Here is a 25472-nt window from a genome sequence, read left to right as displayed (position 1 = left end):
TTGCATATTGGGCCACACCTCCCTGATGTAGCCAATCCTCCAAAAGCTTACAGTAGGGCCCTGCAATAAGAGCTCTGTAAGCTCTTAGAGGATTGGCTACATCAGGGAGGTGTGGCCCAATATGCAAAGGAGTTCTTGCTACAAAAAAAGCCCTTCCTAGGGGCCTTTAGCAGAAGTAGTCACAGGACTGACAAATAGAGATATGAACCCTTATATGGTCCAAGATGCATTTGGAGATGCTGAAAACCTCAAGAGAGAGAGCAGCTGCACATGCAAAAGGATGGCAGCTTTGAACTGTTCTTTTCACAGAAATCAGCAGGAAGGCCATAACATTTGTTGGTAGGGGGCTCCTAACAAAGTTTATTTAGAACTCAGCCCCACTAAGTTTGATACAATTTCACCTCCGATAGAGGAGTCCAGGAATGTTACCTTGCTGAGCTAATCACAAGCAGTAACAGGCCAAGTTCACCTCAGACAAAAAGAAAAATCATGATGGCTCAGAAGACAGAGAAGATGCTGAACAAAATTTCCAGCAATTGGGGTGGGACATTACTGTCCTGCACAGCTTCCTATTCTTCTCTCTCTAGGGCTAGCAAAAGCAGAATAAATTATGTGAAATTACAGAAATCAAGCAAGCATGCTTAACTTGCATGATATATGCAGGTAACAGTATCTGGTGTTTTGTTGCAGAATTTGGTTAAGGCAAAGGGACCTGAACAGAGGTCCTTACCCATGGCACCTACTCTCACCATTATTATTATTTTCTTTTGTCTTGTGCAGAATTCTGTATTGGGCAGCTTAAGCTTCCAAAGCAGGTGTCAATCCGCTGCAAGCAAGTGTGTTACATTGGTTTAAATCCAGCGTGCATGGGAGGACCAGAATCCGGGGCTGCTGCATCTAAAAATAGCCTGGAAATTAAGCTGCTGCTAATCTTCCCTACTTTGCATGACTGACAGCAGTGCACAAAGACATTCAAACCAAGCATGACTCTGTACTGGAGTTCATTTTCCCTCTCCTCTCAACCCCACAAAAATAAAAGTAATCAGAACGTACGTACCATCTCTACATCAGAAACCGGTCCAAAACTGGTGACATAGATATCTGTTTTGACTTCAGTAACAGAACCTAATGTATAAAGAAGAAGCAAGCAAGGGAAATGGAAACATTTCAGGTTAAACAAAAAGGGGGGAAATGCACTGACAAATAATGCCACATCTTAAGCAGTTGTCACTTTGACAATTCATTGCACTGAAGGGAGGAAAACATGCAAGCAGTATGTTCTTCTAGCCAAGCCTGCTGCACTTGGAAATTCTTGCATAATGTTGGTTTTCAAACCATTCTGTTTGCTTATGCTTCACTGATATAATTCAGGGGTGGCCAAACTTGCTTAACATAAGAGCCACATAGAATAAACGTCAGAAGTCTGAGAGCCACAAAACATGAATATTACATACATGTCATTATTAAAACTCTTAATATACTTTCTTTGCACAGAAAGATAAAATACATATGTATGCACTTTACAATATGACCATGCAAGAAGAAGACTTAAAAAAAAACACCTGGGAATAACAGTCCTCATAAGACTAGCATAGGGAAAGATTAGGGAGTTATTTTTTGGCACCAGTGGGAGACGAAAACACACATGTACCATATAAATTACTGACCACCAGGGGTGGAATTCTAGCAGGAGCTCCTTTGCATATTAGGCTAAACACCTCTGATGCAGCCAATCCTCCAAGAGTTTACGAAAAAGAGTTTTGTAAGCTCTAGGAGGATTGGCTACATCAGGGGTGTGTGGCCTAATATGCAAAGTAACTCCTGCTAGAATTCCACCCCTGCTGACCACCATTTGCATCATTATGCATCTCTTTGCCTTGACACCACGGTTAGTAAATACAGCTCCTACGAAAGCTATCAAACTAAAGGGGAACCCTGCATCCCCCTCTTTAATTTTGTACCTCCTTCCAGTGGCTCCCCTAGTTCTTGCACTCTCTTTCCCTGCTCTAGGACTCTGAGAAACCTCTGTGGTAGAGGAGAACAGCTTGCAAACCTGCTTATTTCCCCTCCTCCCCCCTTCTCCGAGGCTGACTGCGGTCCTGATGCTAAGCACACTTACTTGAGAATAAGCCTGCATTAAGTTCCTCCTCATCCTCTGAGAGTGCACAATATGTGTGAAAAAGTCGCATGTGGCTCTCAAGCCACAGTTTGGCCACCCCTAGTATAATTCATAAACAGTTTCATAAGGCATCAATAATTAATTTCACATTGACATGGTTAAGAAAATAGAAGCACGTGAAGATCTTAGAGAGTTCATAGCAGCGGCTTGATCCTTCCAGTCGTAATCATTGGATCAAATTTAAACCACAGGTGATGGTGTTCACCATCCGCTATACTCACCAAGTGTGATCCAACCATGCCATGGCAGGAGTGTCTGTCATAAGGTCCAGGACTTTCCTAATCCTTTCAGGAGGTCCTCAGTTTGATATGTGGCATTCCTAAAAATCTGTTGAGGCTTTTCTGTTGAATTCAGACACAGCTGAGATTGGGAAACTATTGTTATGCCCCCTGAGGATTTCTTGTTTGGGCAATGTCCTATCAGGCCATTTGTTTTTGCAATCCTGAACTACAGTGAGTGGTAGAAGCACTTTTATAACAAATGGAAACAGGGTGGTCAGCCTCCAGGACCTAGCAGGGAGTTCTGTAGTTGGGGGGCTCCTTTCCTCTGTGGACCAGCAGGCCAGTGGGGGAAGCCCCTCCCCGAAGCAGAGATGTTGCCCAGGGATGGTCTGCTATTTGGGCAAACTCTATGGTTTTGAGGGTGGACAAAACCATAGAGTTTCACCCAAATATTAGACCATCCCTGCATGACAACCCCAATGCAATGATGTCACTTCTGGGTAATGTCATCATATTGGAGACATCGTGTGATATCCCTGCCCACCCCCAGAATGTCCTCCCAAATCCCCCCCACCAGACATGCAAGGGGACCTGGTAGGCTAGCCAATCCCCAGGTCCCAGCGGGGGTTCTTCTGCTTTCCCAGGCTCCTTCCTGCCCCCAGTCAGCTGGCTGGTGGGGGGAAGCCCCCGCCCTCAAAGCCACCTTGTGACTTTCCTCCTCCGGAGACTTCAGTCTCCGATTGGAAAGGAATGGTGTGTCTGTGTTACTTTTAAGAAGTTGGCAGCAACTGGTGAGTAGAAATGCCAATCCCTCGCTTCAGAGTCACCAGAAAGGGGGAGGGGGGAGAGGAGGAAATGTCTGCTGGGCCCTTCATTATTCTCTAAGCGGAGATCGATTCTCATAGGGTATAATGGGAAATTGATCTGGAGGTATCGGGGGCTCTGGGGGGGCTGTTTTCTGAGGTAAAGGCACCAAATTTTCAGTATAGCATCTAGTGCCTCTCCCCAAAATACCCCCCAAGTTTCAAAACGATTGGACCAAGGGGTCCAATTCTATGAGCCCCAAAAGAAGGTGCCCCTATCCTTCATTATTTCCTATGGAAGGAAGGCATTTTAAAAGGTGTGCTGTCCCTTTAAATGTGATGGCCAGAACTCCCTTGGAGTTCAATTATGCTTGTCATACCCTTGCTCCCGGCTCTGCCCGCAATGTCTCCTGGCTCCACCACCAGAGTCCCCAGATATTTCTTGAATTGGACTTGGCAACCCTAGGACCTGACAACCCCAAGTGGAAATTTATTTTCCCATTCAAGCAGCTTACTAGGCCAGACCTTCAGGAGAGTTCGATATATACAAAACGATTCTGTACGGTGATAAAAGTGGCTATGAAGGGTCCCAGTCCTGGATGAGGGGATAATTTCAGTCATTTTCTTACAGCTTCATCTTTATAATCTTGGACAAGCATCATGTAGCACATATTCCCTCATAAGCCAGTCAGTCTTGCTTATACAAGAACACATTAAAAGAGATGGTGCTCAGCAGTCAAGATCCGTGGTACTCATATCCTTAGGCAGTTCTTGACAAACGGTAGAAAATTTCAACTATACGCCTTAATGGATGTAAAAGTCACAGCTCAGTATAGACTTGTCACCCTCTAACTTAGCAAACTGTACTCTGTCCAAATTATTCATTGTTTCAGTGAGGTAAAAAGAGGAGAATCTCAAGGGTTTTATTGTTACCATACAACAGTCCTGGTTATCTAACTGCTCATGTCTAAGATATTAAAGGCAAAGATGGGGAAAGACTTCCACCAACCACTAGTAGCCCTGAGGGCCTCTTACTATACTAGACACAATTTCAGCTCAGACTTTAAAAGCTCTTGTGACTCAAATATGCGTGTCTGAAACTGAAGACAGTATTAACCAAAGCATGTTTCAACACACAATTCTGCTTTTACAGGGATATGAATATACCGCATCCATAATAAGTTTATAATTTCAAATCTTCAGAAAGATCAGGGCTTTATTTGAGAAGGAACGCACAGGAATACAGTTCACGCTGGCTTGACATGTGTGGCCTAATATGCAAATATGTTCCTGATGGGCTTTTTTCAACAATAAAAGCCCTGTGTGAAACAATGGTGATGTCAGAGGGTGTGACCTAAAATGCAAATGAGTTCCTGCTGGGCTTTTTCTACAAAAAAAGCCCTGAGAAAGATCCTCAGGCCTGGCAAGTCCACAGTGAGAAAGAGATCTCCATTCTTAGAGGGAGAGCATGAACCCAGAATGCCCTGCTATCTGAACCTGGTACGTCTTGATGGACCTCAAAAAATGTAATAGAAACATGAGAGGACCAAACTCTGTGACAGTGATACTAATTTTGTGAACTGCACAGAATCACATCTACAACACTTACGAACAAAAACAAGCCTCACTACTATATGCCTTGCACAGCTCCCCAACCATTAGGGCTGCTGAACCCCCAGTGAAGGGGAGTCGCCTGCCCGCCCACCCCGGGTCCTGTTGTTGGGTGGAAAAAATTCAATAGAAAATTAAGATTTCATCTCCTACAGGATATGTGGGGCTTAAGCCATTCTGGGCTTTGCAAATCCTAAAAGGAACAGTAGGCCAAACCAATGAAGTATCATTTGAAATGTAATGAAAAATGTCCGATGTACTTTGTAAATTTTCTTCAGGGAACTCTAAGAAATATACATAACTTTCTCACACGCTCATAATACTTCCAAATGAATCAATCTCATAAATTAAGACTTGATCACATTTATGCAGTAACTGACTGGGTGAAAAGCTTAAGAAAACTTTTTTGGAAGCAAAAGTCCTTTCCCAATAAAACAAAAAAAGCTAATAGACAAAACCCTATTCTGTAGATTTACTTACCTTGCTCCTCCCCTAGGGTTGCCAGCCTCCAGGTAATTCTGGAGATTAAAGCAATACAAGCCTCTACGAATAGGGTTGCCAAGTCCAATTCAAGAAATATCTGGGAACTTTGGGGGTGGAGCCAGAGGACTTTGGGGATGGAGCTAGGAGCACAGTTGTGGTAAGCATAACTGAACTCCTAAGGGAGTTTTGGCCATCACATTTATAGGGACTGCACATGTTTTAAATGCCTTCCCACTATTGGAAATAATGAAGAATAGGGGCACCTTATTTGGGGGCTCATAGAATTGGACCCCCTGGTCCAATCCTTTTGAAACTTGGAGGGTATTTTGAGGAGAGACATTGGATGCTATGCTGAAAATGTGGTGCTTCTACCTCAAATGACAGCCCCCCAAGAGCCCCAGATATCCACAGATCAATTCTCTATTATACCCTATGGGAATCAGTTTCCATAGGGAATAATGGAGTGCCCTGCAGACATTTCCCTCTCCCCTACCCCCACCCCCACTTTCTGATTACCCTGAAGCGGGGGGAGGGCCTCCAAACCAGGGGATCCCCTGCCCCCACCTGGGGATTTAGCAACCTTACGATGAGAACCAGCCTCACATATAATAATAATAATAATAATAATAATAATAATAATAATAATAATAATAATAATAATAATAATAATAAATTTTATTTCTATCCCGCCCTCCCCGCCTAGACGGCTCAGGGCGGCTAACAACATTTCAAACAATTAACATAGATAGATAAAACTTTAAATTTAACAATTAAAATTTTTAAACATAAAAACCAGTCAATTAAATTAAAATACATAGTTCAAATTGTATTAAATGTATCTGGCAGCAATAAAATTGTTTGGCGCTGGTTCTGCCAGTTTAAGTGGTTCCATGATCGTATTATGGATGGCGGCTCTTTATTCCAAGCAACTCAGCAGTTGGTATCAGTATAAGCTTGTCTGAAAAGGGCGGTCTTGCAGGCCCTGCGGAACTGGTCAAGGTTCCGCAGGGCCCGCACTTCCTCCGGAAGCTGGTTCCACAGTGCAGGAGCCGCGGCTGAAAAGGCCCGTGTTCTGGTATTTTTAAGTTTGACCTCTCTCGGCCCAGGGATGGTCATTTTGTTTTTACCCACTGACCTCAGTGCCCTCTGGGGTTCATGTGGGGAGAGACGGTCCCTTAGGTAGGCTGGTCCTCGGCCATATAGGGCTTTAAAGGTAATAACCAACACTTTGTACTGGACTCGGTAGGTAATTGGCAGCCAGTGCAGTTCGCGCAGCCCCGGCCGTATGTGCTCCCATTTCGAGAGCCCCAATAGTAGCCTGGCCGACGCGTTCTGCACCAGCTGCAGCTTCCGGGTCCGGCACAGAGGTAGCCCCAAGTAGAGGGCATTACAGTAGTCCAATCTTGAGGTGACCGTTGCATGGATCACTGTTGCGAGGTCGCGACGTTCCAGAAAGGGGGCCAACTGCCTCGCCCGCTTCAGGTGGAAGAATGCTGACTTGGCAATAAATTACAGATGGAACAGGCGTTCTTTCTTGTTATATGCAAGGTCTACAGTTGACTTTAAAAGAAAATTTCTACTTTTTCATAAATCATTGAAATGTGTTGTTATTTGTGAGGCTGGCTCTCACGGAGACTTGTATAGCTTTAATCTCCAGCTCTATTTTCCGCCATTCTCTGGTTGCACAACCTCCAGGTAATAGCTGGAGATCACCTGCTATTACAACTCTTCTCCAGACAACAGAGATCAATTCACCTGGAGAAAGTGGCTGCTTTGGAAGGTTACCTCTATGGCATTATACCCCATTGAAGTCCCTCCCCTTCTCAAACCCTGCCCTCCTCAGGCTCCGCCCCCAAATCTCCAGGTACTTCCCAACCCAGAGCTGGCAACCATATTCCCCCCCCCACAACCTCCCCCATGCAGTATGCACACAAATGTTCCATGAAAGCAGTAATAATAAAACAGCAACCAACAATCACACAGATTATTTGCTAATACAATATTCCTCAAAACCTCAGGAACCGCTACGTGCATCTAACCAAGCAGGTTCTAGATCACAAAAGTTTATACTGGAATAAAAACTTATTAAACTTGAAGATGCCACAAGAGTCCTGATGAATATAACCAAAACACTACACCTATACATAACCGAAGTGAAAGCATTCTGAAACAAAATAGGTTTGCAGGTTCTTGTAAAAGCCAGCAACAAAGACGTCCTTCTGATCTCTGTTTACAGACCATTCCAGAGGGTCAGAACAATTAGTGGGAAAACCTGCAAGAATCACAGGAGACCACTGCTCCTATGGAACCATATTATAAGGAGAGACACAGGTACATAGAGGAAAGATAGTCCTTTCATTCGTATGTGTGCTTCAAAAACTAAAACAACTTTACAAGAAACAAGGGGGGGGGGATCACTAAAATTAAATTTAAGTTTAATTAACGTTAAACGTGGCAAAACCACCTCCAAGCATATTAAAACTGGTAATATCAGCATTTTAAAGTAGACTTCTAAGAATAATAAAAGCACTTCTGATATTTTCTAGATTTCCCTGAAGATCTCTAAAATTAGGATTTTTTTATTAAAAGGCTTTTATTACTTTTCTTTAATGGTTTATAGCCCCCCCCCCCCCCAATCTTTGCATTGCTTTGTCAATTATCACCAGTAATTTTGAGACATACTTAATACAGAGCTGTTGCTTTTGTGTTCACAGAAGATACATGGTTTGGATCCATACTCTCCTTGTTGAATAGTTATGCAAAAGAAGTCAAGCTAACATAGCAAGCATATAAACTGCGTAATCTCTGATTCAGAGGACCTAGAAATGGAATAGTGGTGCCTAGAATAGGGTTGCCAGGTCTGACTCAAGAAATATCTGGGGACTTTGGGGTGGAGCCGGGAGACTTTGAGGTGGAGCCAGGATTAAGGTTGTGACAAGCATGACTGAACTCTAAAGGGAATTCTGGCCATCACATTTAAAGGGACCACATATCTTTTAAATGCCTTCTTTCCATTTGGAAACAATGAAGGATAGGGGCACCTTCTTTTGGGGCTCATAGAATTGGACCAGGGGCCCCCAGTCCAATTTTTTTTAAACTTGGGGGCATTGAGGAGAGGCAACAGATGCTATGCTGAAAATTTAGTACCTCTACCTCAAAAAACAGCTCCCCCCCCAAGCCCCAGAAACCCACAGATTGATTTTCCATTATATCCTAATGGGACTAGTCTCCATAGGGTATAATGGAGTGCCCAGCAGACTTTCCCCCACCATACTTTTTAATAACCCTGAAGCAGGGGGAGGGCCTCCAAAGCAGAGGATCCTCTGCCCCCCAACTGGGGATTGGCAACCCTAGCCTAGAATTTAGTTGGGTGATATATGTGCATTTCAATTTATATCTTGCCTTTCTTCCAGAAAGCAAATCAAAATTAGAAGTAGCATTAAACTCAGTGATAGAGCACAGATAATACCTCCCTCCCTTTCTTCTCTTCTCTTTACGTCTCCCTCACTCTTGGTAATTAGACTGCAAGCTCTTTCCTTATGCTGTCTTCATCCTTCAGACAGTATAGCTGCTGCTAGGGTTGCTAGGTCTGACTCAAAAAATATCTAGGGATTTTGGAGATGGAGCCAGGAGACTTTGGGGGTGGTGCCAGGAGTAAGGTTGTGACAAGCATAATTAAACTCCAAAAGGAGTTCTTGCAGTCACATATAAAGGGACCACACTCCTTTTAAATACTTTCCCTCTATTGGAAATAATGAAGGATAGGGGCACCATCTTTTGGGGCTCATAGAATTGGACCCCCTGGTGCAATCTTTTTGAAACTTGGAGGGTATTTTGAGGAAAGGCATCAGATGCTATACTGAAAATTTGGTGCCTCTACCTCAAAATAACAACACCCCTCCCCCAGAGCCCCAGATACCCACAGATCAATTCTCCATTATACCCAGTGGGAACCAGTCTCCATAGAGTATAATGAAGTGCCCAGCAGACATTTCCCTCCCCCCTCTGCTTTCTGATGACCCTGAAGTGGGGGAAAGGTCTCCAAACTGGGGGATCCCCTGCCCCCACCTTTGGGTGTTCAGTTAGAAAACATTTGGGCTATGATTGCCTTTGCTTTAAGAATTTGCTAAGAGGTGTATTGCAGCTTGAAGAAGCTCTTTGCTAAGATGTCTATTACAGCTTGAATATGCTCTCTACCAAGAGGTTTATCGCAGCTTGAAAAAGTCTCTGCTAAGAGGTCTTTTATAGCTTGAAAAAGCTTTTGCGAAACAAGGGTATTAGTACAACCTTGTCCCTTTCCTCTTTGGAAATTTGGCTGCATCCATTGAGAGACAATCATCATTTGGAATATCACACCAGGATTACATGGAAAAGCTGGACAATTTTACCATATAAAGGAAAAGAACTCTTGGTGTAAATGCTTCCTTTTGTTCAAAGGACTGAGTATTATGGTTGTTTTAATGAAAGCAATATATGTGGGTTAAATACAATTATTTAGATTTGAATGGTTTTTCTTGTTATCTAATTGGATATAGAAGCTGGTTCACGTGGGGCTTTTTGCTTTTTGTTTCCCACCTGGGGATTGGCAGCACTGGTTGCTGCCAGGAGCGCAACCTCCTTTAAGCAGAATTTGCACCTTTCTCAATGAAGTCGATGGACTTAGAGGGGAGCTTCTCTGCTTAGGATGGTCCTGCTTAGAATGGTCCTGTTAAGAGTCTCTCCAGTAAGATCCATCAACTAACGTGCTATGTTAAGGTCTATCAACTAATGCTACGGGAGTCAACCGTCTCTGAGGTGTGCAAATGTGAGGAGTGAGAAAAATTCCTAGGATTTAATTGATCTGCTTAACAGCACCTCGGAGAAAGCTTTCACATCTCTCCCAGGTGCCAGTCCTTTTGCTCATTAGGAAGATGATACTCCCTTTTGCTCATTAGGATGATACTCCCCTCTATAATCCAGCCAGGACCCACCATGTCATCCTCTAATTTATTTAGGCTTGTAACTTAATATACCCAAGGCAAGTGACATAATAACATGTTTCATGCGGAAAATAGTTTAACGACAAGGTGCTTTTTAAAAACAAAACATCAAGATACGCTACAGACACTGCTGAACATACAGGTATTAATTGATACCTACATTGAACACGGTTGGGTTTGATTAAGTTAACAACTGCCCTCCAGCAGACCTTCTCAAAGTCTCTGTTTGCATTTCAGTGTTCTAGGATCTATTTACGGATTCAATGGTGAGCATGTTTAATGTCAGCTAAATAGTAGGGGGGCATTACACACTGTAGTGGGCACAGTCGAGGATGAATCACAAGCTGCAAAGGAAAACGTTCCAAAGAACAAAACACATCCCCGTGCTAAATCCAGTTATTCACCAACTTCGCAACAGTCAGAAACGTTCTTCAATGACATCAACAATAAATCGGTTAGCCGGAAAGTTGCTGGGTTTTTTTACATAAATTATTTAACAGCAAAGTGCTAGGTAAGGCACTGTGCCTCCTGTCTACTGGAAATCCTAAACGAGTTTCTGGCCGATACAGCTACAAAGAAAAGCTTCCTCAGACATTGTCCACCATCTTTCAGACTTATCATGGTAGCCATACCTGCTAGAATGTTCCTTTGAAGCACAAAGTACACTAGGACTGCCAAGCCCCCGGTCCAGGCGAGGGTTCCCCCACCTGGGAAGTTCCCAACCCACCAGCCCACACTGGGCCAGCGAGGGGAACCTCCCCCTACGGCGCCAGCATGATGACACCACCCGGAAGTGACATCATCATGCCGGCAATGTTGCGCGGCAGCCACTCTAGGCGTTTCTGGGGAAACTCTATGGTACAATAGCTGGAGAATGCAGGGGACTTGGCAACCCTAAAGTACACTCAGAAAGCTGCTTTATACTGAATCAGACCATCAGTCCATCGAGGTCAGTATTGTCTACTCAGACTGGCAGCGGCTCTCCAGAGTCTCAGGTAGGGTTGCCACCTCTGGGTTGGGAAATTCCTGGAAATTTGAAGGTGCAGCTGGAGTGTGCAGGGTTTAGGAGGGGAAGGACCTCAATGGGGTAGAATGCCATAAAGGACATCCTCCAAAGCAGCCATATTCTCCTAGGGACTGGATCTCTGTTGTCTGGAGATCAGTCATAATGCTGGGAGATCTCTGGGCCCCACCGGAAGGCTGGCAATCCTAACTCTGGCAAGGGTCTTTCGTATCACCTACTGCCTGGTTGTTTTAAGTAAGATGATGGAGACTAAATTGGTGACCCCCCCACCCCTGCATGCAAAGCAGACCCTCCAACTGAACCATGCTTCCACCCTAAAAGCCATGACTTTTACAAATTATTTGCTTGTCAGCAGGGGTTTTTTGTAGCAAGAACTCCTTTGCCTATTAGGCCACACACCCCTTGATGCAGCCAATTCTCCAAGAGCTTACAGGGCTCTTAATAGAGAGCTTTTAAGCTCTAGCTACATCAGGGGTGTGTGGCCTAATAGGCAAAGGAGTTTCTGCTACAAAAAAAAAAGCCCAGCTTGTCAGAATTATGGAATATGCAAACATTCTTGAGAATCCTTCTCAGCAGCAAAGAAGAATGACTAGAGTACTGCTGTAATGTTCAATCCATGTTCCTAGAAACCGCAAGACAAATTTTTCTAAAATTACTGGGGGGGGGGGGGTGTTTCTCGCAGCAATGCTGGGTAAACCAAAACTAATAAATAATGACTAGAGTCAACTTGTCTTCCCCTCTTGACCACTACTGTACTCCAATACATCTGAGGATCCTTTGCAATACATTTTAAAACCCATGCTGTAGTACACATGTATTGAGAACCATCATATCTCTGACATTTGCCTTACTCTGGGATCCAAAAAAAAGTCATTTCCCTAAACAATGAAGGAATTTGCTTCATTCCTGTTCAGCTAGCAGCTAAGGGGGAAAAAACCAAAGGTAATAATGGGGGCCAAGTTCGTGATCAGAACACCTGTCCGCGCTGAGGACAGTGCTAAGAATACCATCTACTGTGCCAAGGTCACTGAGCAGTAGACAGATGGTAATAACTTCAGTCACCACTAACCTGGGAAAGGAGTCAAGAAAGATGACTTTCAGGTAAATAGTAAACAGTTCCATATCCTATCTGCAGTCCCCTGAGTCATCCAGTTTTGCCAACTGAAAGGGACTGGATGGCTGCCTGGAAGAGCGATCAGCCACACTTCAGGGCTCACACACCAAGGCTGTTTGCCTTTTCCTTTTTGAAAAGTTCTAACTGTAATGACACACGCGTGACTGCAATTACCATTACTTATCATGTCGCTGTTTTCTTTGATCTCTAGAACGACAGAAAATCTTATCATTTCACCTCCATGCACAATTGGTTTCCTGATACACCGGAATCCAGGACTATAGGAAATGTTTACTGGTGCTAAAAGAATACAACATCAACCACAAAAGTGCTTTTAGAAACAGACCCTGCATCTAGAACGGCAGAGACCACAAGATCCACAGGCGTAACACAGAAAAGGAGCAATAAAGTGCGTGTTCCCTGAGAACGATGCAAGGGAAGCTTCTGTTTAGAGCACAGCTGTTTGGCTCTGCTATTAATAATGTCATTTACATTCAAATAGTGCTTTTTTGAGTGTCAAAATAGCTTTACCTATATTGTATCATCAGCCTGTACAACAGTGCTGTACACTGGTCAGCATCGGTGCTTCTTCTGTTAAAATAAGAGCCAGGACACATCGATTTCTACCAATTCCTCCCTAAGGACTTGAGATAGTCACGAAAAAAGGTCCCCACAGTCAGTGCAATCCCCCAAAGCCCTGGTTAGCATTATTATGTACCTGCCATATCCACAGCAGACAGCCCTTTTGGCCTAAGTGCCAAAGAAAATGCACTGTCCACTTGTAAAGATATTGGTCTGCCGTCAAACAATAGAGGAGGGACAGATTATGGTTGTTCTGACCACCAAGGCAGCAGCATCACCAGGAGTGGGTGAGCAGTAGCAACGGCTTTTGCTCTCCTGAATGCACTGAGCAACAAACGTGCATGCTTGCTACTCCTCTTCACCAGCATTACCCACCTCTATCCCACTCATCAATGACTGGACTATTGCTAAAATCAAATATTCTTCCCCCTGCTCTGAAGTCACATGGTTTCGTTCTTTATTATCTTTAAAGGCGCTAAGATATCAATATATAATAATTGTGTTATAATCATAATATGTTATATTATAATATCAATATATGATACTGTAATGTAATATATTATAATCAGGGGTCATTTTGTAGAAAAAGCGGTTCCAAAGCTCATTTGTACATCTCATTTGCATATGCCACACACTCCTGACATCACCATTTCATAAGAGTATGGCGATTTTCAGAAAGAGTTCTTGTAGCCAATTTTATAAAGAGCAGAGTTAATTTCATAAAGAGAATGGTTAAGATCATAAAGAGGGCCAATCCAAAATAAATTCTGCCACACTATCATTATAAGAAGAAGAAGAAGAATTGCAGACTTATACCCCGCCCTTCTCTCTGAATCAGAGACTCAGAGCGGCTTACAATCTCCTATATCTTCCTCCCCCACAACAGACACCCTGTGAGGTGGGTGGGGCTGAGAGGGCTCTCACAGCAGCTGCCCTTTCAAGGACAACCTCTGCAAGAGCTATGATTGACCCAAGGCCATTCCAGCAACTGCAAGTGGAGGAGTGGGGAATTAAAGCCAGTTTGGTGTAGTGGTTAAGTGAGCGGACTCTTATCTGGGAGAACCAGGTTTGATTCCCCACTCCTCCACTTGCACCTGCTGGAATGGTCTTGGGTCAGCCATAGCCCTGGCAGAGGTTGTCCTTGAAAGGGCAGCTGCTGTGAGAGCCCTCTCCAGCCCCACCCACCTCACAGGGTGTCTGTTGTGGGGGAGGAAGGTAAAGGAGATTGTAAGCCGCTCTGAGACTCTTCGGAGTGGAGGGCGGGATATAAATCCAATATCTTCTTCTTCTTCTTCTAAACCCAGTTCTCCCAGATAAGAGTCCGCACACTTAACCACTACACCAAACTGGCCTCATAATTCAAGAAGCATTTTAAGGTAGATGCTGAGCTAATATAATTTAGTACACCTTCTGGTGGTTTCAGGAGCGTGTGGCATATGCAAATGGATCACCCTATCTCAACTAATGCTGGGCTCTGGGCAATGTACAGCATAATTGATAAATACAACATTTAAAACCAATAAGATCAATTAAAATAGCAACTGTAAACTTGACGGCATCCTTTTAAGTTCTACCAATCCAGATTTCCGGACGCTGTATCAAGGGGTGGGGTGGGGGGAAGATGCCAGCTTAGCAACTGTTGCTATCCTTAGTCAAAAGCCTGACAGAACATCTCTGCCTTACTGGCCCTGTGGAACTGTAGAAGATCTCGCAGGACCCCGATGTCCTCTCGCAGACAGTTCCACCAAGTCAGGGCCAGGACTGAAAAAAGTCCTGGGCCTCATTGAGGACAACTGGACCTTTTGGGGGCCAGGGATCACCAGCAAGTTTCAACCAGTAGAGCATAAAGCTCCCACAAGGACAAAGCGGCTTTTAGTGACTTTTTAAAAAGTCAATATATTGATATAACCATGTGTTAAAAAAATAAAAAGGGGGGTACTATGATGTCAGCAATCATGTCACTGATGATTACAGCACCTTCCCTTGAAAATCATGATTATTTAAGCCATGTACAGGGGGAAAAAACAGACTTCAAAACTGTAAAAAGGCAGATGGACAGCAGATATGCAGAAGAACTGTGCCCTAACCAAATCCAATGCTTGTAGATCGACTGCTAAGAAAATCAGGAGTAAGCTGAGTGTGCAGAAAAGCCCCTGCTCAGGATTGTACTGTTGCAGTACAATCCTAAGGACACTTTCATGGATTGCAGTACAATCCTAAGGACACTTTCCACAGAGGTGGCCTGATAGTCATTTCTTTTTCTTCTTTCACAGCTCTGAGCTGCAGCAGGAAATGGGAGCTGGGTATGGGGAATCTCTGCCCCTGGAAAGGGTCTGGCAACCCTGACCCAGATTCCTCCCACAACAGGTAGGGGATGTCAGCCTCCAGGTGGGGCCTGGAGATCTCAGTAGACCTTCTTCGTTGCTCTCTAAGTGACTTCTACTATATTACTATTCTGTACCCACTGGTCCCACTCTCTGTTAATAGTTTTGCTTCTTCAGTTTAAAAAAACAAACAAACCAGAAAAACACCAATAATCTATCCATTTTAAGAACTATTAGCTAGAATTCCTGGGAAGAAAAATATTGTCCTTCAAGTATTATGATTCTAGGTAGCTAAGGTTAAAAAGTCCAAAATAGTTTAATCATTCTTTGCTGCAATACATCGTTGTGATCAGGAGCCCACGGCTTGAGTGACAAATTCAAGAAAAATGACCCCTTCTGCCATTTCTTGGGGTAGAACAGTGCTGGAAATAGTCCTTATTTAGGCTCTCATATTGGTGGCCAGGATTCTGCCCCTGGAACTTTACCCCAAGCCACTTCATAATATTGCTCTGGCAGGAAAACTCTATGGGGAGAGGAAAAGGTACAAGATGCGCTCAGGCAGTGCCACAGAAATACATGGAGTCCGATGAAATGCGTGGGAAAGGGAGTAAGATCAGGCACGTAAGGGAATGTTTCTGGCAGAGAAATACAAGTGTAAAGGAAACAATGAGATCACAGTACTTGGAGAAGGGATTACAAAGCGATCTAAAGGGAACTGGTGCTTCAAACACGCGCTTATGTGTATGTGTGAAAGGCAATCCAAAAAAAAAAAAAGGATGCCGACTGATTGCTCCATAGTTAACAGTCAACCACAGGGTAAGCATGCGGTGCAATGGGTTATGAGTGGATGTTTTGACAATATTTTTGGCAACAAAAAATATTATAAAATTAAAAGCATGGCCAAAACATGCTAAGCCTGTCATCTGACTGCAGCCTGAGCACTCTAAGTCAGAACTGCCCTTTTGCCCAGCTTGAAACAAGGCTTTTTCCCAAATCATAGACCTGGATAGATAATGCTAGGTTCAAATAATCCTCTACTTCCTGGGCAGCAGCTGTTTACCTTCAGGAGTACTAGGGCATGGCGCTTCAATAGTACTTTATTATAAACTACTACAGAAAGCTGGGCTTTTTTTCTCACTGTGCCAGTATGGTATAGGCATCTTTATATACTTTGTATTCAACCTTCACCACCACCAGATTTTGGCACAGGACTTCATCTATAACAGTAAAATAGCATTTTATAAGTTACCATACTAACTTATCTAGATTTCTTTCCCGCTCCATCTCAGTGTCAGAGCAGGGTGGTACAACACAGCCAAGCCAAGGATAATTCTTAGTTGTGTCTCCATAGCAACAGTGACATGTTCTCCAATGACTGAGGCCTGATGTGACACTAGCAAGAACTTGTCCTTTAATTTACCTGTTTAATTTACCTCATGGAAATCATGTTGCCACTCTTGCAAAGTAGCTACGTATGTCTAATTAGCATGCCAGAGACCCACAGCCTGGGAGGACATTGTGCTGCCATGCAAACTAAACACTTGTAGCTCTTTGCACCGTTCACGGCCCAGTTTAAAGGACATCCTAGGCGCATGTGAAGTCGCACAAGCGATTTCTTTTGCCTCACCATAATTGGGTTGAAACTTCACGGAGGCTACTCCACTGGCTCAGAGGAGTTTGAATCCACATCTTTCATGCCTTCCTTTCAGCCCTGCAGCCAGCTGGCAAAGAGAGCCTAGCTGCTAAGAACATAAACTGACCTGTAGGTATGATGGTGTTTTTTTTTAAAGAGTGATTCTCCTTTTCGTCACAAATCCTTCAGATAGAAATTAGTGAAAGCTCCTTTTGAAGGCTCTAGTTTGTGAAGGTTCATCCTATAATAATTCTGTGAGCCAAAAAGGAGCTGTAAAAAGGTAAAGGTAGTCCACTGTGCAAGCACCATTTATTTCCGACTCTGAGGTGATGTCGCATCACGATGTTTTCACAGCAGACTTTTTATGGGGTGGTTTGCCATTGCCTTCCCCAGTCATCTACACTTCCCCCCCCCCCAGCAAGCTGGGTCCTCATTTTACCAACCTCGGAAGGATGGAAGGCTGAGTCAACCTTGAGTTGGCTACCTGAGCCCAGCTTCCACAGGAATTGAACTCAGGTCATGAGCAGAGAGCTCGGACTGCAGTACTGCAGCTTTACCACTCTGCACCATGGGGCTGCTTAAAAGGAGCTGTAGGACTTTCTTTTTGTTGCTGCTTTCCCTGCATCAAACTATCACAAGCTTCCCCACTGGACTCAGACATTATGGGCCTCTTTGGGTACACAGACGTGAGCATTGCTACAACCAAAGTTCCTTCTAAGCTGCAGAGTCTTGTGAGCAAAAATTCTACTTTGTGAGCTACTGGCATTAAAGTTGTGAGCTACTGCATGAATTATTGTGCTCTGGGGTCATCCTTCCTGAGCTAAGACAAAAATGTGTGAGCTGGAGGCTAAAAATCTGTGAGCTAGGCTCACGCTAACTCAGCTTAGAGGGAACACTGGCTGCAACCCTTCTTACCCCACTGTCCACAGATGGAAAGAACTTTTGGTGATCAGTGGGAGTAGTTAAACCACACTCACCATTAAAACGGCATGTAAAAGATGGGGACAAGTGTCTGAGTGCTGTTTACAAATTTGCAAATCTCACCAAAGAGAAGGCAAACTTGAAAGTCTTGTCAGGGCTGTAGATGCACGAGGACGCGGTAGCTATGAATCCAAGCTGACAGTGCTTGTGATTGGGACTTACATAAGCCATACATTACCTTTGAAAATATCTTGCCTCCCAAAGAAACAAAGAGCACAGGAACTAGCATATACCTGGGGTTTTTCATAACCTAACACCTGTAATTATCTTGCAGCGTATGCAAACATCCTACAAATAATAGTGATAGACCTAGTCTACCCATAATATGTTTAATAACAGTAATAAATCTGATAATTATTGCTTATGTATCCCATTTCAAGGGCTGAAAGCGCTTTACACACACAGTCTCAGCAGTCCTTGCAACAGCTCTGGAAGACTGGCCCAGTATTATTATCCCCTCCACAGAGGGAGGAAGGATGAGGCTAACAGCATCCCTAAATAGAGTTATGCTCTCTGTGCCCATTGACTGCAAGGAACTTAGAAGGGTATAACTCTAATCAGGACAGCGCTGTAGCCCAGCGGTCCCCAATCTTTTTGGCACCAGGGACCAGTTTTGTGGAGGACAATTTTTTCACAAACCCGGGGGAGGGGGAGTGATGGTTCCGGGATGATACAATTGTGCACTTTATTTCTATCAGTTTGGTTAAGTGTGTGGACTCTTATCTGGGAGAACTGAACTGGGTTTGATTCCCCACTCCTTCACTTGGATCAGCCATAGCTCTCGCATAGCTGTCCTTGAAAGGGCAGCTTCTGCAGCGAATTCACTCAGCCCCACTTATCTCACAGGGTGTCGGTTGTGGGAGAGGAAGAAGAAGAAGACTGCAGATTTATACCCCGCCCTTCTTTCTGAATCAGAGACTCAGAGCAGCTTACAATCTCCTATATCTTCTCCCCCCCCACAACAGACATCCTGTGAAGTGGGTGGGGCTGAAAGAGCTCTTACAGCAGCTGCCCTTTCGAGGACAACTCCTGCGAGAGCTATGGCTGGCCCAAGGCCATTCCAGCAGGTGCAAGTGGAGGAGTGGGGAATCAAATCCGGTTCTCCCACATAAGAGTCTGCACACTTAACCACTAACCAAACTGGTAAAGGAGATTGTGAGCCGCTCTGAGACTCTGAAATTCGAAGTGGAGGGCAGGATATAAATCCAATGTATTATTATTATTACTACATTGTAATATATAATGAAATAATTATACAACTCACTGCCCAGTTGCTAACAGGCAGTACCGGCCCACAGACTAGGAGTTGGGGATCTCTGCTGTAGCCCACTCCCATGTTGCCATGAGTGCATACGCAACCTGCATGCACATGCATATACCCGTTTATAGGAATATAGCCCTGTTCACACAAGTTACAGTGAATGCACGTATCTCCTCCATATATGTGTGCACTCTTGAAGAAAGACCAAAGTGCATTGACTTTACAAATGAAACTGGGGACCAGTCCCTGGGTGAATGTGTGGCTTCAATCACACATTCAGTTGTACACACATTGAATTTAACATGAGAATTACCCAACACATGCATAAAGAAAAATCTAGTGTGTATGAACATGGGTTGTACGTACGTTCAATGGAAATTGTGAACAGAGCTTGAGCCAATGTGTATTCACCTTGTAAACGAAACTCAGGATACATATGAAGCTTGAATCATACAGTGAACATTGAGCATAATGTGAGAATTACTGAATGCATCATGTTTGAAGAAAAAGGAAGGGCATGCTGCAGGGCTTTTTTTGTAGCAGGACCTCCTTTGCATATTAGGCCACACACACCCCTGATATAGCCAATCCCCCTGGAGCTTACAATAGGCTCTGTACTAAGAGCCCTGTAAGCTCTTGGAGGATCGGCTACATCAGGGGGTGTGGCCTAATATGCAAAGAAGGTCCTGCTGCAAAAAAAGCCCTGGCATGCAGTATATGAATTGTATGCGCATCCACTGTGACTTGAGAACAAAGCTTATGAGACTGGGTTTGGCTCATGAGTTTGTGGCTGCACTGTCATTTGAAGCAGAGATTCAGATCCAGATGATTTCACAGAGTGTATGTGGCTAATCGATAAATGTCACAACTGTGGTATTTGGTAGCTTTGGTATTCCATCTATCATTGGGTAATGCAAAACCTGAGGAATGGAATGCAAAAGGCAATGGTGCTGTTTGTTTGAAAACCTGAGTCTGGGGTGGGGGACTATAGTTGTTATATTTTTAAAATTTCTCTAAAATAAAGGAAGGTCAGTGGATTGAAACACCATAGCCCATAAGCCACTAAATTGACTTCCTAGTTAATTTCTCACAAGTCCTTACTTAATTGTGGCTTTCTAATCTGAATTACTCAAAACATTTTTTGTTATTTTTAAAATCTCTGGGTTTTCTTTTTTCCCTTGCCCACACTTAAACTTAATTTTGCTAGATGTTTCATACCAGCACTAAGTGAATCCTCTCACAAAATCAATTGCAGTGTTGCAAGAGACTGCACAAAATTCCAACAATGTCATATTTTTTACTTGTCTCACACCTGAAGGACAGTCCCATCTCACACACTTTTATTATTATGTGAAGAAAAGCAGGAGCTAGTTGAGTGGTCCCTATGCCTTTTGGGATTTTCTGCAGCCATCTTGAGTCAATGACTGTACAAATGTACATCATTAAACCAATACTGAGCCTAAATATATTCTTTTACTAAAGAAATTGAGATCTGACTCTTCACTAGCCATGGAAGACCCTAAGGGCATGAACGCCTGCATCCTTGGCTCAAAATAATCATGCTGTCCTTATAAAATGAGGTTACGGTTTAAGTTGTTGATTGTCACTCAGCTCCTTCTCAGTCTAATGGACTGAGTTCAAGAGTCAACACTAAGATACCCTTACAATAAGCAGGTGAGGGGCTGTGGCTCAGTAACAAAGCATCAACTTGTCACAAAGAGGGCCACAGGTTCAATACCCGGCACCTCCAGATAAAAGGATCAGGTGGTAGGTGCTATGGAAGACAGTGCAAGTCTGAGATCCTGAACAACTGCTGCCAGTCCAAGTAGGCAATACTGACCTTGAAAGACCCAAGGTCTGATTCCATATAAGGCAGCTCCATGGGCATACTGCCGGCATTTACATTCAAGGATTATTTCTGAACAACATAAGCCACAGCCTATATTCAGTGCCTATTGCTGAGACTGAGCTGCTTCATGAGTCAGTTGAGAGGATACAGAAGGCTTTCAAAGGCCCAAATCAATAAATCTGTGGGCAAAATCCCTATAAATCTGTGCCACTTCCCACTGATAAACTGGTGGATTCAGATCCTACTGACTATAACAACCACCTATGCAACACATCAACTGGAGTATTTTTCCCAGGGTTTTTTCTGCAGAAAAAGCCCAGCAGGAACTAATTTGCATATTAGGCCACACCCCCTGAAGCCACCATTGTTTCACACAGGGCTTTTTTGTAGAGAAAGCCCAGCAGGAACTTATTTGTATATTAGGCCACACCTGCTGCTGCCAAGCCAGCTAGAACTGTGTTCCTATGTGTTCCTGCTCAAAAAAAGCCCTTTTTTCTATTTAGGAAACTGACTAAGGCTCATTTAATCAATGGGGTGGTGATCTGGAGATAAACCAATATGCATTAAGAAATACTTCAACAGTGCCCTGAATTAACAATACCAACTCTCTCTCTTTCTCTCTCTCTCTGCCTCTCAGCCCCAATCCATCAAATGGCAACCACACATACTTTTGATACTTTACAATTCTTGTCTCTCAAATTCTGTGCTTTTCCATTTGTACTTGGAAGTGTCAAGTGGCGTAGAATGAAAAACCATAAGCTCAAGCTATTCATGTGAGAACCAGAAAATAAAACAGAAAAAGAAATCTAGCAGCCAGTAAAATACACCTTCATAAATCATAGCTTCATAGCCACAGAAACAAGGATTGCCAACTCCCAGGGATCTGAAAGGGGCACTTGTGCATATCAGAAGCATTGCGGAGAGTGCCTACTCCCTGTATGCACAGTTGGATACATGCAGGGCTTTTCTTTGAGCAGGAACGCATAGGAACACAGTTCCAGCTGGCTTGGTGTCAGGGGGTGTGGCTTAATATGCAGATGAGTCCCTCCTGGGCTTTTTCAACAAAACTCCTCATGTGAAATAATAGTGATGTCAGGGGGTGTGGCCTACTATGCAAATGAGTTCCTGCTGGGCTTTTTTTCTACCGAAAAAGCCGTGGGTACATGAACATAACATTTGGAAAGACTCACAGATCCGCACTTATGGTTTGTTCTCCTAAGCATGCACTCTGAAGTGGATACCTATTTTTGAGCACTCCCCTTCCCCCCACCCCCGCACAAGTCATTGCAAGTTCTATCTCAAATCTCTTCCTGTAGGATTTACCACAGTATTTCCTTTCTGCCATTCAATCTCAACGTATGATTTCTGTTCAAAAGCCATACAGCACTCAGGACACCCCATTCACTGGCTAGATTCTACCCTACAAGTTGTCAAGAAGACTGCTGATCAAAGCTAAGGCAAAGAGTCCGAATCTATAGTAAGTCTGATCCAATTTCGACTACAGCCAAAGAGAATTCACTTTCTTTGTATCTGGATGGAGCCCATCTTTAGGCAACCATCGGAAAGCCAATAGCATTTTCTGCTTTCCTGCTCCAGGAAAACTCCATTACTAATTACTGACAAAGGGTGGGGGGGCGGGGGGGGGGGAGAAATGCCTTAGAGGAAAATTTCAGTAGGAAATTATGACTTCACTTGGATCCATCATGTCTATGATGGTTTGTCCAAAAAAGGGGGTGGGGTCTTGATCCAGAAAACAAAGTGCTGCATAATTATTATTTTTTTTGGGGGGGGGGAGGGCAACTGAATTAGATCCATAACTTGAAGCAGGCACAGTCCGCCAAAACGGAGGGCCCCACTGATTTCAGAGGGGGAAAAAAATAAGTCCATGCTTAACTGAAATCAACAGAATGTATCTGAGCTTAACACCGAATGGATGGTGCTGGGTTATCTGGGTTATACAACTCCAGTTTCAAAGGGGAAAACACATCTTGCTTGATATGATTCAGCTGGTCTAGCTATGAGAAACAATCTTCGGACAGGGAGCTTCGTGGCTCTGAGAACTAAGTGTATTATTTATTAGCTAAGTATATTATTAGATCAAGCAAAGAACTGTGAAGGTGGCGCCTCTTCTTCTCCTGTGTATTTCTGCTCATGTCTTAAGACCATCAGGTGGGCACACTGCTTGTGTGCCCCGCTGTCAAAAGTTTCAGCGGAGGTTATAAAACAAAAGCCATTCTGGCATTCTGCCTGTGGAACTGTGCCCAGGGAAGCTGGTCTGATCAGCTCACTCCTGCACTTTAGAGGATTAACCGAGACATTCCGGGTGTCTGTCCACTGCTTTTAAGACCACGAGGCTTGTTTTCATTCTTCCTCGATGATATTGCTTTTTATCGTAATTTTTATTGCACTGCTCTTTAAAACACTGTTCGCTGAGAGCCCTGTGGGTGTGGAATGAAGGACTCTCACACCATTTAGAAATAAAATGCACTATTCTGAAATAAAAGCTGGGATTGTCAAGGAAATACCGATGGGAAAACACTTTTTACATTTAACAAGATCCCTGCAGCACTCAGGTAACTTCAGAAACTGGAGACATCAGACCAGCCTCCTTGGAATTTGTAAAGAACGCTTCTGGAGCTAATTTCACTGTGGAGAGTGAATCAGCTCCCCTATTAAATATTCTCTTGCTTGTCAACACACAACACAACTTTAGCATTAACTTTTCTTCTTCTGGTGAATCTCAGCCTCCTTTCTGACATTTGTTTACTATGCATCCACTGGTGAATGGCCCACTTTCTAAAAAGTGAGTCAGTTTTACCATAAATATTTATTAGCAAACAAGCCCAAAACTAGAACAAGAGGGGGGGGGGGATACTTGATTGCGATAGTAAATATTTTAATGATTAATCAACTGCCATTACTCTGAGGTATGTCCAAGAAACCAACATCCACAATGATGCAATTAAATGATAAAAAGCATTCTTTCCAGTTCAGTTGAAAACTACCTTTGCTATAAAAAGCAACACGGAGTGAGTTACTATCTCCAAAAATCAGCATGCATTGCTCACTCTCTTATAAGCTTTAATTTGGGGGGGGGGGGGGGGGTTAAAAAATCAGTTTTTAATTTGAGCTACAGAGAGAAACACAACAATGCAATCTAGCATTCACTCTTATTTTGATCTTTTTTTACCTAGACTTCTAGACTTCAGTTTGGTGTAGTGGTTAAGTGTGCAGACTCTTATCCGGAAGAACCGGGTTTCATTCCCCACTCCTCCACTTGCAGTTGCTGGAATGGTCTTGGGTCAGCCATAGCTCTCATAGAGTGTTCCTTGAAAGGACAGCTGCTCTGAGAGCCCTCTCAGCCCCACCCACCTCACAGAGTGTCTGTTGTGGGGGAAGGAGATAAATAAGATTGTCAGCCGCTCTGAGACTCTGATTCAGAGAGAAGGGTGGGATATAAATCTGCGGTCTTCTTCTTTTATTTAGCGTTAACTCTGGTTTCCTACAGTTTTTATGTTTTATGCCATTTTTATGGGTTGCCTTTACATTTACTTTGCATTAACCCTGGTTTCCTGCAGTTTTTATATTTTATGCCATTTTTATGGCTTGCTTTTATACTGATTTATGCATTTATACTGTTTAATCCGATGTTTTTATGCTTTTTATGATGTGGTCTGCTTTTCTTCATATTACTTTTTAAACTGGTTTTATTGCATTCCATGGAGCTGGATCCAAAATTTAATTCCCCACTGATGGAATGAACGTCAGTCAATAAAATGGAACTTTCCTGCCTATCCCAGAGAAAACTAAGTGAGCCTTCGGAGCATCCTGAAACACTGCTCCTAGGGCACAGGGGACGGTCAGGGAGCCTGCAAGAGATTCGTAGATCATCCCCTTCTCTTCCACTGATGAAAACTGACCATGGATCCAAGCCTACATTTTGCTGGAAACCATCTTGGGCAACGTTTCTCCCACAAAAGCAAGAATTATAAATAACCTCCAGCTTACGTATGAGGCGTTGTTCCCTGTGCTTCCTCTCAGTTCTCCTTCAATTCCAGGTAAGGAAAATAAATTAAATCCCATTTCATGAGCCTTAATTTTCCAAAACACCTGACTTAGACATCATTTTATATAGCATGTGGCAACTCAAGTTTGCTGATACATCTATAATCAAGTCATTACCTAACAGCTGCCTGGAGTTTGCCGTTATATTAAAATGTTTATAACCCATCTTTTTCAAATGATTTATTCCTTAAGGATCCATACAAATCCATAAAAAGTACAATAAAATCAGCTTCCCAAATTACAGGTGATGAAATAGATCTCATAGAATAGCTACAGACCACAATAGATCAGTTTCATGCTGTGCATACTTTCAAACAAGTTCCAAAGCTTGCCAAAACAATATGATCTTAACTTGCCCCTTAA

General features: G+C 43.4%; 1 protein-coding gene across 1 annotated transcript in view; it reads right to left on the bottom strand.

The window, feature by feature from the left end:
- GABRA4 (gamma-aminobutyric acid type A receptor subunit alpha4) overlaps window positions 1–25472 on the bottom strand; it is a 91784-nt gene that overhangs the window by 60312 nt on the left and 6000 nt on the right. The window contains exon 3 of the mRNA XM_060246302.1: window positions 1058–1125. Within this exon, the coding sequence (XP_060102285.1) occupies window positions 1058–1125 (68 nt within the window). The remainder of the gene's footprint in view (window positions 1–1057; window positions 1126–25472) is intronic.

Source organism: Heteronotia binoei, chromosome 9 (genome assembly GCF_032191835.1).
Source record: "Heteronotia binoei isolate CCM8104 ecotype False Entrance Well chromosome 9, APGP_CSIRO_Hbin_v1, whole genome shotgun sequence".
NCBI classification, from domain to species: Eukaryota; Metazoa; Chordata; class Lepidosauria; order Squamata; family Gekkonidae; genus Heteronotia; species Heteronotia binoei.
Note: the sequence above shows the minus strand (reverse complement) of the source record. Positions and strands in the feature narration are given on the sequence as shown.